Source organism: Marmota flaviventris, chromosome 11 (assembly GCF_047511675.1).
Source record: "Marmota flaviventris isolate mMarFla1 chromosome 11, mMarFla1.hap1, whole genome shotgun sequence".
Lineage (NCBI taxonomy): Eukaryota > Metazoa > Chordata > Mammalia > Rodentia > Sciuridae > Marmota > Marmota flaviventris.
In genome coordinates, this window is record NC_092508.1 from 6,189,063 (window position 1) to 6,206,491 (window position 17,429).

At 37.0% G+C, this 17,429-nt stretch overlaps 1 protein-coding gene across 11 annotated transcripts in view; it reads left to right on the forward strand.

Annotated features, from left to right (window-relative positions):
- Usp40 (ubiquitin specific peptidase 40) overlaps positions 1–17,429 on the forward strand; it is a 66,852-nt gene that overhangs the window by 33,357 nt on the left and 16,066 nt on the right. For all 11 annotated transcript variants that reach the window (XM_071619525.1, XM_071619524.1, XM_071619531.1 and 8 more), the window contains 7 exons: positions 1,985–2,108; positions 3,620–3,677; positions 6,195–6,248; positions 7,153–7,241; positions 10,009–10,095; positions 15,355–15,391; positions 17,195–17,259. In XM_071619525.1, coding sequence (XP_071475626.1) covers positions 1,985–2,108; positions 3,620–3,677; positions 6,195–6,248; positions 7,153–7,241; positions 10,009–10,095; positions 15,355–15,391; positions 17,195–17,259 — 514 coding nt within the window. The remainder of the gene's footprint in view (positions 1–1,984; positions 2,109–3,619; positions 3,678–6,194; positions 6,249–7,152; positions 7,242–10,008; positions 10,096–15,354; positions 15,392–17,194; positions 17,260–17,429) is intronic.

Consider the following 17,429-nt stretch of genomic DNA (forward strand, 5'->3'; position numbering starts at 1 on the left):
CATATTCTCACAGAAAATTCCTGAAATTCTACATGAAAAAGGTATTAAGAGTATGGCTAAATTATGTTCGGATATTTTTTTAAAATATATTGACAATCTTTATTTAATTTATTCATTTATATGTGATGCTGAGAATCGAACCCAGTGCCTCACACATGCTAAGCAGGCACTTTATCACTGAGCCCCAGCCCCAGCCCCAGCCCTATGTTTGGATATTTTGGTTTTTGTCTTATATTGTTTTTATTGTTTTGTTTTTTGGTGCTGCATCTAGAAGCCAGGGCCGCACCCATACGATAGGCAAGCATGCAGTCAACCACTAAGCTGCACTCCTAGCCCTGGATATTTTTTTCACAGAGACCTGTAAGGCAGTTCAGTTTTTTCTTATCATCTCTTTATGATACTGAAGAACCTCCTGGCTGCCCAGTTAGAGAAGTTAGCTGCAGAATCACCCCTGAAGCCCTGTGGTCATGTTTGCACTGTGCCACTTTTGTTACCCACATGTGGGCCAATACATTTCTATGGCCAGTGTGTCCTACAAGCATAGCCCTGTGGACTGAGTTTGTTTTATATGACATTTATCACTGATACTCTTTTGAACAGGTGTCTTGCAGACATGTGTTTCCCCGTCTTGTTTACAAGAAAGTTTATTATATAATCATTTATAAAGGTGATCTGCATTTACTAGGACTTAGAGAGTAAGGAAGGGAACACAGAGGAGACCTGAGGTAGCAGCCCCAATGCAGCGTCAGTCACTATGGCCTCCAGTAGCTTTCCTTTTCTTCTGAACTCAAACACTGTTTTGAAGGGTTTTTTATCTTTTTCAGCATAATGATTGTTTTGTAGTTTTTTCCCTGCTTTCTCCTCTTTCCGATGTTTGTAGATGTTTTGTAAACCTCATTTGATGGTTACCTAATAATAATCTTTGTGTGCCTGGCAAACAGCACACTTTGCCTCTCCGTGCCTGTTAGGACAGCAAGATGCGGGGGGCGGGAAGGTGAACACTTGGGAGCCAGCTGCCTGGGTTTCTTCCCAGTTTTTCTACTTATTGCCACAGTGACCTTGGACAAGTAGTTTCATCTCTCTCTCTCTGTTCAGTTTCTAATGTAAAACAGAGGTGATAATTAGTGAAAGCTTTTTAGTCATAAAGAACTAAATCCTCAGAGCATTTGCACACAGTGCTAAATGTTTTTAGTTAACATCTTCAGCAGCAGCAGGAGCAACAACTGCATCCAATTTTCTGCTTTCAAGGTAATCTTCTAGGGAACATCTTGCACTTCAAACTTTGTTGTGTTTAGGATCGCTAACTTGAGGTGGAGTCCCAGGGTGGAATAATTGAAATAAAGGATAGAATTGTGTTTTAGGGCGCTGATAAAATTCCCAAAAAGGACTTCTGATGGCTCATTTTTTCTTATGGCTGAAGGAAGATTTGTTAGAACATAATATTCTACTGCCAACTGCTAACATAATAAAAAAAACAAAACTCTTAAAAAATGAAAATACAAATATATAGTATATACAATGCGTGTAGCACTCCTGTGATGTGGCTGATGTGGCACTGTTGTGCAGTGACAGTTTGCTCACTTGTATTGGCTGCCCTGTTATATCTGAATCCCAGGGTATGGGCCTTGGCAGTCTTTCAAAGGTCCCCTAGGGTTTTCAGTGTATAGTCAAGAGTGAACAACTGGATGCTCACTTTCCAACATTTCCCCTTGAAAACTGTGGCACAGAATATTTGCACAATTTTAAGTCAAAGAGTATTTGAAAGCTATAAGATTATGGACTGAATGGATCGTTGCCTAACATTACCCTAAAAAGAGCTAACTTTTATAGAGACAGCTCAGTAAAATATAATCATCTTTCACTAGTCTCTTTAAGGCATACATGCAGAGTTTTGGAAGTGTGCCTAAAGAAAACCATTAATTTTCTGATTTATAAAGCGCCACAAAAAGACACATTTTTAATGTCTTTTTACCTTTACCTACAGTGTGTTGCCCAAAGAAGGGAAGTGGATGAATGGTATGAATGAGATCGACTGGATCCAGGTTAAAAATTTATGCCAGCTAGAATCTGAACAAAAGCAAGTTAAAATATCAGCAACTGTTCACACAGTGAGTAGATCATCATTAAAATTTGACTGATAGTTTTTCAGTTAACAGAATTTTTATTTAGACAGCACTGTTTAAATTTCAGAACAGTTCTCTCAGTAGACTTCTAAATCTTAAGAAATCAATTTTTTCATATTTAACACAATTTTTTTTTAAAGAGAGAGAGAATTTTTTAATATTTATTTATTTATTTTTTTTAGTTTTTGGCAGACACAACATCTTTGTATGTGGTGCTGAGGATCGAATCCGGGCCGCACGCATGCCAGGCGAGCGTGCTACCGCTTGAGCCACATCCCCAGCCCCTTAACAATTATTGCCTCCCTTTACTAGCCATGGGTCTATTCCAAGGAAATATGTCCTGTTCCCCGTCCCCCATCCATGCCCCCGCCCCCACTCCCATTTTTTTCTTCCCAACTCCAGAGCCTAAAATTAGAATGTGGGAATTGCCTATTTAGTTAGTTCATGAAATCCTCTAGTTTTGATGAGTACAAAATGCTTTTTCAAGGGTCTTTTCTGTATTTTTTAAAATCAGGTAGATATGTGTGTAAATGTGTATATGTGTTTTGTTTTTGTGTTGTGGGTTTTGTTTTTATCTCAGATTGCTCTACCTTATACTCTGCTTTATGTAAAGCCAACTACTCTTAAAAGGAATTCCCTCCAGTTTTCTATTTGAAGAAGATGATACTGATTTCTTTAAACATTATCTTTTTATATTTATGTAGTCCCAATATAGTTTTGTTTTTTGTTTTTTTGGGTTTTTTCCTATAACAAGTTAAAAGAAACTTACTAGAATGGTGTTTCCTTTTACATCAGTTTTATAATTTCTTAAGGTTCAGTGCTGATACAATAGAAGAGAGCGTACAAGACCAGGGTACTAACACTCAGCAGACTAGTTCCTGACCCTAAGTTGGAGACTTTGGTGAAGTCCTTTATTACTTCAGACTGTTTCTTCTTGACCCCATATTAGATACTGGTGGAAGGTTAGAGGAGATGGTGTGTAACATCAGTTTTACCACTAAATGTCCAACATTTTATGGCCTACAGGAAATTAGCCTAAACTAGGTATTGTGCATTTTTACGTCATTTATGCTTTTGGGACCTGGAATGTGATGATTGCCTCCAGTTTTTTTTTTTTTTTTTTTTTGTTCGTTTGTTTTTGTTTTTGTTTTTTTTGGCTTTGATCAGAAAGGTGAGTGGCTTCCTGCTTTTCAGCTATGTTTCTTTAGTCCTTTTTGTCCCAGTTAGCACCATTTTAGTAAAAATTACTAAGATCTATTCTGACTAAAAGGAACTAATTTTAAACATTTAAAATTTTTAAAAAAAGATTTATTCTGAGCTTTTGCTGTTGATCTTGTAGAATTTCAGAGATGGGAAAAAGCTTTTTTCAAGTTGGAAAAATACGTGCCAGGTGGTTCATGTCTCAGCTGATGTAGGTGTGCACATGCTGCTGGTCTTCATTGTCATCTCCTCCTGTTCAACTTATACATATTCATTAGTTTATTTCTCTATTTTAGGTTGTGTTTGATATTCGAATTAAAGCCATAAAGGAATTAAAATTAATGAAGGAACTAGGTAATCATTTACATTTGCTTTTGGTTTTTGGTTTAATTTAGTTTGGATTTTTTGTTGAAAAATATATGGGAAAGTACAAAAATAATTTAGGAAAATCTCATGCACCTACCACCCAAAATGGACAAATGTTAACATTTTATCATATGTTTTTTTTTGTTTGAAACATTATAAAGTCCTTCGAGTTCTCCTTCTCAGACCTATTCTCCTTCCCTCCCCAGATACAACCAGTATTTTTGATTTGGGTGTGTATATAGACATTTATACATATTGTACCATATATTATAAATACATATGTGTGTATACATATATATAGACAGATTTGTCATACTGAATACAACATTCTGCAACCTTACTATTCACTCCACATCATGTTTAACAACTTTATTGAGATATAATTTATATACAAAATATTCACTTTTCTTTTTTTCTTTTTCTTTTTTTTTTTTTTTTTGGTGCTAGGAATTGAATCCAGAAGCACTCTATTTACCCCAGCCTTTTTATTTTTTATTTTGAGATAGGGTATTACTAAGTTGCTGAGGCTAGCCTTAAACTCATGATTCTTCTGCCTTAGCCTACAAAGTTGCTGGGATTAGAGGTATACACCATTGTGCCTGGCTAAAATTCACTCATGTGTAATTCAGTAATTATCAGTAAATGTATAGAGTTGTACACCAATTCAGTTTTTTTAATATTTATTTTTTAGTTGTTGGGCACAATACCTTCATTTTATTTATTTATTTTTATGTGGTGCTAAAGATCGAACCCAGGACCTCGCACGTGCTAAGCAAGCACTCTACCACTGAGTCACAACTCCAGCCCTACCAATTCCATTTTAAAACATTTCTGTCACCCCAAAAAGATCTCTTATGCCCATTTGTATTCTGAGCCCGTATCCAGTGACTAATCCACTTTCCATCTCTTCAGACTTGATTTTCTTGACATTTCATACAAATAGAACCATACAATCTTTGTGTGTGACTTCTCTTACTTACCATACTATTTTTGAAGTTTGCCCATTATTTAGCATTTATAAATAGTTTATTTCTTTTTATTGCTGGCTAGTGGTCAACTGTATGGACATACCACATTTTATTTGTTTATTCACCAGTTGATGGACATTTGGAATACTGCTGTAAACATTTGCATGTAAGTCTTTGGCTATTTATTTTCAGTTCTCTCAGGTAGATGCACAGGATTAGAACGCCTGGGAAATTTATGTTTAACTTTTTACGAAAACTGCCAAATGATTTTCCCAAGTGCCTGAACCTGTGCGTTCCCAATAGCAGCGTGTCAGTATTGCAGTTTCTTCATACCCTTGCCAATATTTGTAGTTATCTTTTTATTATAGCCATTCTAGTGAATGGGAAGAAAAATTAAACATTTTTACAAAGACAAATGTCCATAACCAAAAACTGGCCACAATCCAGATGTGCATGAGCAGGTGACTAGATAGACAAATTGTGGTATTGCCAGTTGGTGGGGTGCTATTCATGTCTGAAAAGCGGCAAACTCCAAGTTCTGCCACATGCAAAATATGTGTGAATCTCCAGTCATTATATGAAAGAAAGTAAACGTAGAAAAGTACATTCTGTATGATTCCAGGAATGTGAAATTTTAGAAAAAGAAAATTTAAGTCATAGCCACAGAAGGCAGACAAGGGATTGACTGAAGTGTGACACAGTGGAATTTTGGGGGTGATACAGATTTTATCTCGGTTTGCTGGTTTTGCTGAATGTTTATATATTTATCAAACTCTATGAACTCTACACTTAAAATGGATGTTTTATTGTAGGTAAATTATAATACCTTGGTAAAGTTCATAAAAAGTATACATTTTATTAAAATGAATGCTTCGTTACCTTGTCCTGTAGCTGGTCTCCCCCTTCTACTCTTGCTCATGTAGCAAGTGATTCTCTTAAACCTGTGAGCTAGACCTTGTCACTCCTGTGCTCAGGGCCCTGTCGTGCTTCCCTTGCACATGGGTCAATTCCTTAACGCAGCCCACGGGAACCTGCATAACCTGACCGCTGCTCACCCTCGACCTCACTGCAATCCACTCTTCTGCTTTCTTATCACACACCCAGCAGGCTGCCTTCTTGGGGTTTCTCTGTGCTCTCCAGTGAGGAGCCAGCCCTGCTGGCACTGCTGCAGAGACAAAGCGTTTCAGTCCTCAAAAGTTTCTGATATTGTAAATAAATGTATAAGTGTTAGCTTTGCTATTTTTTTTTTTCTTTTCTCTACATGTATAACCAACAAAGAGTTTTAAAAGTTTTGGCAGATTTTTAAGTCGTAGACCCATCGGAACATTTCCACTGATTATTAAAATGGATGCACAATTCTATTGTGTGTTTCTATAGTCCAAACTGCTGTGCAGAGTGAAGGCTGCCCAAATGTGGGGGTCTTTTGTTCTTTTTTTTTTTTTAATTTGGGTTTTTTATTCTATTTTAGATTTCTGCTAATTAACACTAGCAAAGAGCATCTCTCTTTGGTGAATAACATGCTTATTTTTATTTATAGCTGAGAACAGCTGTTTGAGACCTATTGATAGAAACGGGAAGCTCCTTTGTCCAGGTTAGTCTTGTTGGTAGCTTTCATCCACTGTTGGTAGCTGACATCAACTCATTCCATCCTTGTCTCTGTCTTCCCCTAAGCAATGGCTTCCAATACCTAATGCTCTCTTTTTTGCTTATTTCTTTTTTCTTTTGTTCTGGTGGAGGGTGGTGTGGGCATTCAACCCAGAGCCTTGCACATGCTAGGCAAGCAGTCTACCACTGAGCCTCACACCTAACCCCCTGCTACTCTTAAATTACTTTCATCGAGGCATCTTATCCATGTGTTAAGAAAACCTTAACATTTTTGTTCTCTGAAATGAAACACTTTCTGATGCTCTGGTTCTTGTTTTAGTCATGGTTTGGATCTCATTATCTCTTTCTAGTCTTATTTTTTCAGTTTTCGGTGGGTCATTCCTGCTTTTATTGTTATACTGTATGGAACAGAGTCTTTGGTTCTCACCTAACACCTTTCATTAGATTGGTGATTTAGTTATGGATGAGCCTATCATTATTTGGTTCTCACTGCCACTTGAAACATGGAAGAAGTTAGTCCATTAAGTATAAGTTTTAAATACTCATAGCTGCCTTTCAACTTCTTAGTATTATACAGATAATAATAAAGTATGAAAATTGAAAATTAAACATAGCCATTATCTGTATAATTTTTTTGCATGAAGTGCAACTTTTTACTTCTTTTTTAATATTCTTGAGTGGTGGGGGTAATGTGAAAATTCATTACTGGTGTAGTGATGCTGAGGATTAAACCCAGGGCCTCACTAATGCTAAGCATGTACTCTACCACCGAGCTACACCCTAGCCTCTTTCTTGACCTTCTTAATTTTCAAAGACTATCTACTTTGATGTAATATTTTGCTGAGACATGGGAATTCAGAACATCATCATTTTCTCAAAATTCTTTATAGTGCCAGATGGTTCCACTTTGAAGGAAGCAGAAGTGAAGATGGGGAGTTCTTTGGGACTGTGTCTTGGAAAAGCACCAACTTCCTCTCAGGTACAGTAAGATAGATACCTTTAGGTATCCCCCTTTCCTCATCAGAATGTCTGGATTTGTAACTAGTAACCTACTCCAGTAATACTGGTGTTACCTAAAAGTTTTTTGTTGTTATTGTTCTTACTGCTTTAGGAGTATATCCATATAGTTTCCTGTGTTTAAATAAAAAATGTTATGTGAAAGTATATTTATAAGGTTCTTTCTCTGTAAAAATTTTATGTTTAAAGGGGATGTTTAAGGTTGAATGGCCACCAGTTCCAGCCACTTTGTTTCATAAATTCTGAGATGCACTTTCCCCCGCATGTTAACACCTATAAAATTAGGAGGCTCCTGTGTCAGTGGCATTCTGCAGTTCTGCTGGCATTGTTGTGGTGTGGTTTTTTGTTTTTGTTTTTATCGGAACAGAAAATGATGAGTCTTAGCAGTCAGAGTTTTTTTATTTAATGGAATACAATATATTGATTTTTGGATTTAAAATTACTCTCTGCAATAATGTAATAGTTATAGTAGCCTCCCTTCCCCCTCATCTTTATCAGTGTTCATTTTCTGTGTAAAATGCTATCAGGTAATGTTGCCAGAAGCCCTACCTAGTTAATAAACTTTTATTATAGCCCAGAAATCATAATGATATCCTTATTGATAATATCCTGTATCAAGGCAGTCTGGACTCATGTCAGGTTCCCCCAGGGCTCCTGAGTCCACTTTGTTAGTTTCCCTTGTGTTGTTTTTTTTTTTTTTTTTTAATTGGTGCATTATAATTATACATAATAACAGAAATCACTACACCATATTTGTACACGCATATAATATAATTTGGTCAGTCTTATTACCTACCTTCCCTTTCCCTCTCCCCTTCCCTTCACCATCTGCTCGCTGCACTCTACTAATTATTCTATTATTGTTATTATTATTTTAATTAGTGCATTATGCATATTTATACATATATAACTATTTATAAATATAGACACACACACATGCATACAGGATTCATGTGGTATGTTCATACATAGACATAATAATTAGGTAGATTTCCTTCCTCTATGCTTCCCCAGGCTCTCCCCTCCTCCCTTTCTCTCCATCCTTTTCTACTGTATTGGTCTTCCTTCTATTTGTATAAGATTCCCCTTTTTGTTTTGGTTTCTTTTTAATTCCTTTTTTTTTTTCTTTCTTTTTTTTGGGTGCTAGGAATCGAACCCAGGGCCTTATGCATGCAAGGCAAGCTACCAACTGAGCTATATCCCCAGCCCTTTTTTTCCTTTCTTTTGTTCTTTCTCTCTCTAGCTTCTGCATATAAGAGAAAATACTCAATCCTTCACTTTCTGATTCTGATTTATTTCACTTAGCATAACATTCTCCCTAATAATGCAAAATATAAAGAACTCAAAAACCTTACCATCAATCACAACCCCTTTAATTTTCTTCCCCCTTAAACACTAGCAAATAGCAGGACCTGATAAGCTGACAGGAGGACAAACATGACAGGCAAGGTTGAATTAGAAAGGCGGGGTAGGGCTGTCAGAACCTGGATTGACAAGAGGTATGTTTATAGTTTTCCTATGGGATCTTGGGAATTATTATATGTGGAATCCTTAGTCAGAAAATCAAACCACAACCAGTGGTTCGCAGAAGAAACAATTAATGTTTATTGTGTGTAGTAACTGCAGATTTCTCTGGGAGTGACTTGGGTCAGAGCTGGATTTTTTTAGTTATACATGGACATAATATCTATATTTTGTTTATTTTTATGTGATGCTAAGAAACTAACTCAGTTCCTCACATGTGCGAGGCCAGTACCTTGCCACTGAGCCACAATCCCAGCTCCAGAACTAGATATCTTAGTAGAAGAAATAGTGCCTGTCTGGGCATGGTGGCACACACCTATGATCACAGCCACTTGGGAGGCTGAAGTAGGAGGATAACACTTGCAGGCCAGCCTCAGCAATTTAGTGAGACCCTGTCTCAAAAAATAAAAAGGTCTGAGGATGTAGCCCAGTAGTAAAACATCCCTGGGTTATATCCTTAGTACAAAAAAAAAAGAAAAGAAAAGAAAGAAAGAAATAGTACCTGTGATAGATGTTTATGAGGAGTAAAAACATTAATGATGAAGCATTTTATATCGCTAGGTGAGTTATTGTTTAAGATGCACTTTCCCCCGCATGTTAACATCTATGAAATTAGGAGGCTCCTGTGTCAGTGGCATTCTGCAGTTCTGCTGGCATTGTTGTGGTGTGTTTTGTTGTTGTTGTTTTTAGCGGTACAGAAAATGATGAGTCTTAGCAGTCAGCATCTTTTATTTAATGGAATACAGTATATTGATTTTGGATTTAAAATTACTCTCTGCAATAATGTAACAGTTATAGTAGCCTCCCTTCCCCCTCATCTTTATCAGTGTTCATTTTCTGTGTAAAATGCTATCAGGTAATGTTGCCAGAAGCCCTACCTAGTTAATAAACTTTTATTATAGCCCAGAAGTCATAATGATATCCTTATTGTTAATATCCTGTATCAAGGCAGCCTATGACATTAAATGTCTCAGCACAGTCTCGTTTTACATAACTTGAGGGTTTTCATTTTGATTTGTTTGTCTTTGCAGTACTGGGGATGAACTCATGCATGCTAGGCAGTGCTTTACCACTGAGCTACATCCACAGAACTGAGTTTTTATTAATGTTTCATGGGCCCTGGGCTTTTGGGGGAAGGGAATAATGCAATCATACGATTTTTAAGTTCAGGTTAAATTGCATCTATACTTCTGGCTTGCTCTTAGCTGTTCCTGTTTTTTGCTTGGGGGACTAATATTCAACCTGGGACAGAGATGGAGGTCATAGTAGAAGAAACATTGTCTGTGAAAGATGTAAGTAATTTTACTTTTTGGTTTGGGACACTCAGTATTTGGTATGGGGAGTGGTATCCTGCGCTAGGTCCTAAGATGAGGTTTACATAATGTACTTGTAAGAATTATGTGTGTTCACTAGAGGGGTGGTTCAGAGAGCTTGAAAATTAATTGGCAAGCCAGCTGGGATGTTTAAGTTAGATTGTTTCTACTGTTTTTTTTTTTTTTTTCCTTATCTAAATATCAGTAATACTTATTATAGAAATTTGGGGTATGCAGAAATTGATTAAAACAAAATTCCTCATATTTCTTATCCCACTAATACTAACATTTCAGTATATTTTCTTCTGGTGTTTTCACTTTTTTTTTTTTTTTTTTTTTTTTCCTTTCTTTTTTAGTTGTAGACAGACACAATCACTTTATTTATTTATTTGTTTTTATGTGGTGCTGAGGATCGAACCCAGTGTCTCACACATGCAAGGCAAGCGCTCTACCACTGAGCTACAGCCCCAGCCCCTGGTGTTTTTACTTTATATACACACATAATGACACATACACAGATATGAATTATATATATGAATGAGTATGATAGAACATGAATAATTGTATTGGTATCATCGAGAACTGGGACTTTTGGTATTGTAAAACAAAGACACAGATAAAAATAAGTGTGGTTAAATAAAAACCTCTACTCCTAAATTTGAATTAAAAGAGTCTGAATAAACTTCACCTATTTTTACTTTTTAAAAATTGTTTGTTTGTTTTGTTTTCTTTCTGGCTCTGTGCCCTGACATAGCTTAGAAACAAAACAGCCCTAGCACCCAGATTATGATTGCAAAGTACCATTTCATACTAAAAGGAACCAGGCACCTTGAATTAAGGGCTGGTTCTGTAGCCCTAGTCACAAAATGTGTGAGCTAAACCTGGAACATGTTGTCATCACAGAAAGCAATGAAGCTACTAATAAAGATTTATTGGAATTATCAAAGAGACTTAGGAGTCTAGTCATTTAAGATGAGACAGTTTGAACATTAGGGAGAATAATAATTAAAGTGTATACTAGGTAAAATTATTATAGAAATTTGGAATATGTAGAAATGGATTTTTTTTTAAAATTAAAACCCCTCATCCCTTATCTGTGTATGAATGTAAAATTCATATATATTCCCTATCTACATATGTAAAATCTTGATACCACACACATAAAATCTATGGGCAGGCTCATAATGACCATAACAGGAAATATTCATTGGTACCTACCATGGGTAAAAGAGGAGAGAAATAAGCATTTATCTCATTTTTCCTCTGTAAATTATACCTCAAGGTGGCTCACTATATAATATTTTTCTGTATAGAACATATTCCAGCTAATAAAGAAGAAGGAATTTTAGAGCATCAGTTTTTCAATTTCTAATTAATAGATCAAGACAATGATCTTTAAACACTGAGAATAACCCAAAGAAGTGCAGCTCTTAGACACTCTAGAAGCTCTAGGATACCCTTACAAAAACAAAAAAAGGGCTGGGGCTGTAGCTCAGTGGCAGAGTGCTTACCTAGCATGCGTGAGGCACTGGGTTTAATCCTCAGCACCACATTACAAATAAACAAATTAAATAAAGGCATTTTGTCCATCTGCAACTACAAAAAAAAATATATTTAAAAAAAAAACAACCTATGCGTCTTATTGAGCTACTGGATCTGACCACCAATTTTTTTTATTTTTATATTGTTTTTAATATATATTTTTTTTTAGTTGTAATTGGACACAATACCTTTATTTTATTTATTTTTATGTGGTGCTGAGGATCGAACCCAGGGCCTTGCATGTGCTAGGCGAGCGCTTTACCACTGAGCCACAACCCCAGCCCCCACATATTTATTTATTTATTGTACTGGGGATTGAACCCAGGGGCATTTAACCACTGAGTCACATCCCCAGCCCTTTTTATTTTTGTTTTGAGACAGGGTCTCACTAAGTCGCTTAGGGCCTTGCTAAGTTATACTTGAACTTGTAGTCCTCTAGTCTCAATATGCGTGCACCACCATGCCCAGCCTGACTACCAATTTATAAGGAATAGGAGAGGTTTAATGCACCACAGGCCTGCAGCCAGCAGAATCCAGATTGGAAAACTCTTCTCAACAAATAAATTGCAGGGTCTGAGGGTACCTATAGGCTAAAGGAGGTTCAGACAAATAGCACCCCATTGCAAATGTGTGGATTTTATTTGGACCTTGGTTCAAACAAAAACAACAAAAAACAAAAGAAAACCCTTTATAATAACTAAAGAGAAAGTAGGGAAATTTGAACTGGGTATTTGTTGTTATTTACAAATCCTTAATTTGAAAAACTTTTAAGTTCTGAAGACGTTAATCACTTAAGGCTTATATTTTAAAAAGAATCCTTATCTTTCAGAAATGCATGCTAACTATAGATGAAATAATATGTTATCAGGCATTTGGTTTTATTTTTTCCCCATTTTTTTATTGGTGCATTATAATTGTACATAATGACAGTGGCATTTACTTTTAAAGAATCTAGGGAAGCTGAATACAGTTGCACACACCTGTAATCCCATCAGCTCAAAAGGCTGAGACAGGAGGATCACAAGTTCAAGGCCAGCCTGGGCAACTTAGTGAGACCCTATCTCAAAAAATAAAAAGGAATGTAGGGCTGCGGTTGTGGCTCAGTGGTAGAGCGCTCGTCTAGCATGCGTGAGGCACTAAGTTCGATCTTTAGCACCACATAAAAATGAAATAAAGATATTGTGTCCACCTACAACTAAAAAACAAATATTTTTTTTAAAAAAGGAATGGGGATATGGCTCAGTGGTTAAGCACCCTAGGCTTCAGTCCCTAGTACAAAAAAAAAAAAAAAAAGAAGAAGAAGAATCTGGGGGAAGGACAGGAGGTGGATGTAAACAAGACTGGACATGGCAATAATTGAAATCATGAGTACTTGAGGAGGGTCATTTTACTAGTCTCTGCATGCAGTTGAAATTTTCCATGATAAAACATTTTTTACCCTTATTCTAGACTGTAAATATGTTCCAAATTTTTCGTTGGCCTTTTATGTGTCTGTGTGTCTGTATGTACGTACTGGGGATTGAACCCAGGGTGCTTAATCACTGAGCCACATTCCCAGCCCTTTTTATTTTTTTATTTTGAGACAAAGTCTCGCTCTGTTGCTGAGGCTATTTTGAACTTGGGATCCTCCTGCCTCAGCCTCCGGAGTGACTGGGATTACAGGCATGTGCCACCACATCCAGCTTTTATTGGCCTTTATTAACATGTATTTTTTCATTTCAGTGAAACCACAAAACTATTCTGAAGAGTGACACACATCCTTTTCTTCCTGTGCTCTCTCAGCCCCACTGGGGTTCCATGTAGCTCTTCCTCAGGCTTCAGGGGGCCCCCTCACTGCTGCGCCCATCCATGAGCATCCAGTCTGTTCTCACCCTGCTATGTGCATCCTGTCTGCTCCCAGCACTCCACGCTGTTGCTGGCTCTACTAGGAGTTTTTGTCTGTCTTCTGGGAAGTTAATGAACTGAGAGGTTAAAGCTCTTCAGGTTTTCCTTCCAGTCCACCAGCCCACCTTTCTCAGCTTGTTCTTTCCCCCTCTCCCCCTTGCCTTTTGAGCATTCAGCTACAGATATACTTGGACTGGGCCCCTCTAGCCCCAGAGCATCCAACTGCCACCTAGGCTGTCTGAAATCCAAACTAGAGCACATCCCCAGCAGGACTCCTGGCCTCCTGAAATGTCTTCCACACATGTTTTTCTCTTCTTCAGCTAATGGCAGCTCCAATTTCCTATTTGCTCTGGCCAAAACCTTTATGCCCCCTTGATTCTCCTTGTCTTACTTCACATCCAGTTTTTCAGGACCTTCTGTTGGTTCTGCCATCAGAATGCTGCTAGGATCTGGCCACATCTCGCTCCCTCTACCGCTGTGTCCCTGTCGAGCACACCACTGTCACTCATCTGCACTGTTCCACAGGTTCTTAACTGATCTCCTTGCTTCTAGCCTTGAACCTCCCAGGGTCCATTTTTATAAGGAAATTGAGTGATTTACTGTTTTGTTTTCAAAACTCTAGCCCCTACCCCACTGCTGGCCTCCTTGCTTTCCTCCAAAGCCCTTAAGTTTGGGTCCCCTGCCTGGAACACAGTTAAGATGAATGTTCTTTTGTTTTCGTCCCTTAAGGAAAGCCTTTAAGGCTGCAGTTTTCTTTGAATATAGCTTTGTCCCCGTCACCCATGCTTTAACTATTGTGTTATATCATTGGCATTGTTTTCTAAATAACCTGTAAACGCATACTTATACAACTAACTATAAATTTATTCCCAGTTTTTGAACTTCAGGGGGTTAAAAATCTCTGCTGATCACCACCTCCCTTATATAGAAGGCACTGAGATGACCTGACATGTGCTTATCAATAGAGGTGTCCTCCCAGAGCACATGCCAGGGTACATAAAGGAATGAAGAACTCACTTTGTGTGTATCATGCCTCATGCACATACTAGACCTTTTGAAGTTCACTTAAAATATTTTAAACATCTAATACGACATATGAATCTGTTTTATTCTTTGAACTGCTAAGATATATCTTCATTTTTTAAATGTTCACCCATTAATAGATATTTTGATTAATGGCCGCTGTTTTCTTATTCTGAGCAGTACAAGAGTGACCATCCTTATTTTTATTTCCTTTTGCTCTAGGGTAGTATAAACACAATTTTATTTACTCTTTGACCCAAGATTTACTTTGGAATGTTTTTCCCTCAAAAAGTTAGAAAGTTGTTCTATTAAAACTTTTGTTCATATTTTCACATTTTTGCATTGTACCATGAGGGCACAACTTACACAATTCTTTCCTTGTGAGTTTATGTGTGATCATTTGTGTTTAATGGCTTCTAAATAAAGGTCAATCTCCTTTTATAGGATTCAGAGGTTATTATGTATCTGTGAAATCAGCCTTATCAATAATTTGATCAAATCACACTATTAATCCTCATGGGAAGGAAGTCGTGGCAGAGACACTGAAGGCAGTAAATGAAACTTGGAGCTGAGTCCTGGTTGGAAACACCAGGAAATGTTTCTCCTCCCTGAACTGACCCCCTCCCAGCTCCTAGGAAAGAGAGTTGGCTTGTCGATCATCTTAATTCTATGCGCCTTTGTCTATCCAAGAATAATGAATGTAATCAGACTTAAGGCCCAGGGTTCAAAAAGGGTGTTTCTTCTTATACTATAATTCAGAAACAAAAACTAACTTTTTTTTTTTTTTAGTGTTTAAAGATAATGCTTGAGAAATCTAGTCTGCCAGGTAAGTTGTTTATCATGATGACATAATCTTATCCACATTCTTTACTTCAAACAATTATCTATAAGCCTAATAAAAACTTTTCAAACTTTCTTTTTCATAAAGATTGTGGAAAAAAAGTTTTATAGACTGCAGAAAAAAAAAAAGTAGTTTAAATTTCTGTGTGTTCATAATGAATTCTCCTGGTTCTATTTACAAACTAAAAGAAAAGTAGTTTTAGGGTTAGCCTAGATAGAATCCAGCAAGGATGTAAAAGAAAGCAAGCTAAGATTTATACCACCTGGAGTTATCCACATCTAGTTCCACTGAAACATTTTTAGTCTTATTGGTTCAGAATTTCAGTGCATCTATTTCATGTCAATATATGTGTGTAATAGACTAGGGAATGGAATGTGAATGGAAAAAATTAATCCAGAGTAACTTACAGCAGCTTCCTGGGTGCAGTCATGTCACTGAGCTTGATGAGGAATCATGCTGCTTTTATTAGAACGGTTTGTCCCTCAGACACCATTGAAGTTGGCACCAGTGTGTTATCTGGAAGGGATGTTCACGTGCTCTGGATATAGGGCTGTCCTGTAGAAGTACACAGGCAGTGTCTCATTGAATCTCACTGAATCTCAGCAGAAGCCCTCCCAGGTGGGGGATGGTCACCCGTTCCCATTTCACAGACAAGGAAACAGGCTGTGAAGACTTAAATGGCTTGCCAGAGTTCCCCAGCCAATAGCTAGGCCTCTGCTCTCAAGGTCCAGGTTCTTCCCACCTGCTATGTTGTGGACTAATAGTGCTCACTTTTAACTGACTAGTAATTTTATAAGGTACTTAAATTAATTTGAAATTGATACAAATCTTTCTGAATTTAAAACTAATGGTTAAAAAGGATCTACAAAAAAGTGTGCTGCAGGGGTTCAGAGACTGGCTGGTGGAGATGAGTAAGAACTTTGTGTTTATTCCTTTGCCCATTAGATGGTTTTGGTGCTACAGCATCTTGCTCATCAAATAATAGCTGGGGTTTTTGTTTGTTTGTAATAACCAGGGTTTCTAATTTTTGCCCCATTCAACTTTTTCCCCATTCAAAAAAAGTTCTCCTTTGGGGAGTGAGCAGCAAACAAGTGCACTGAAAAAGAGAGAGATCTGATTTAAGTCTATTTAACATTTATAAATTTTCTTTCACATCAGTTTCATTCAGATACTCTTCAGAAAGTTCTAGTGCTGTGTTGTTTGATTAACTGCTAAGAGGAGGAATTTTCTTGTACAATTGCAGTTGCTGAGCAATTTTAGCATATACTTCAGCTATGACAAAAATCATCTTTAGTGCTGGGGTTGTGGCTCAGTGGTGGAGCACTTGCCTAGCATGTGTGAGGTACTGGGTTCAATTCTCAGCACCACATATAAATAAATAAAAATAAAAGTCCATTGACAATTAAAAAATTGTTTTTACAAGAAATTTGATACTTATATATATGTATGTCTCTATGTATAGTGATATATGATCTGTATATATGTATACATGAAAAGAGTAAGGGTACAAAGTAAATATTGTATAATAGAAGCAAGTGTTTTTAGTCACAAATACATATATGAATATGTTGTTTTTATTCACAGGTTCTTGGTGAAAAAGAAAGCAAATTAACCAAATTGAGCAGGAAAACACAACTTTTTATGCTCTTGAAGAGATCATTTTAAAAACTAATGATTATTAGCAGATTAAGCCCCATTTGACATTCATTTATCCAGAATGGTTATTCCTACTGAATTCTTAAAACATACTCTCTGGGGTTTTTCATCCTAATATTGATTTCTTCATAGGAGATGCGTGGCATTTAAGAAAAATGGACTGGTGCTATGAAGCTGGGGAGCCATTATGTGGAGAAGTAAGAGGATTTCCATACCTTCTGCTCTGAAGATGATTGCGTTTCATACAGGATTTCTCCTTCCCGCCCGACTCATATAAAAAAATTTCTAGAGAAAACTTTCACTCTTTTTTAGGAAACAAAAAGCTAAGCAAGATCTATTTTCCCTTTCTTTGACTAGTTTTTCTGAT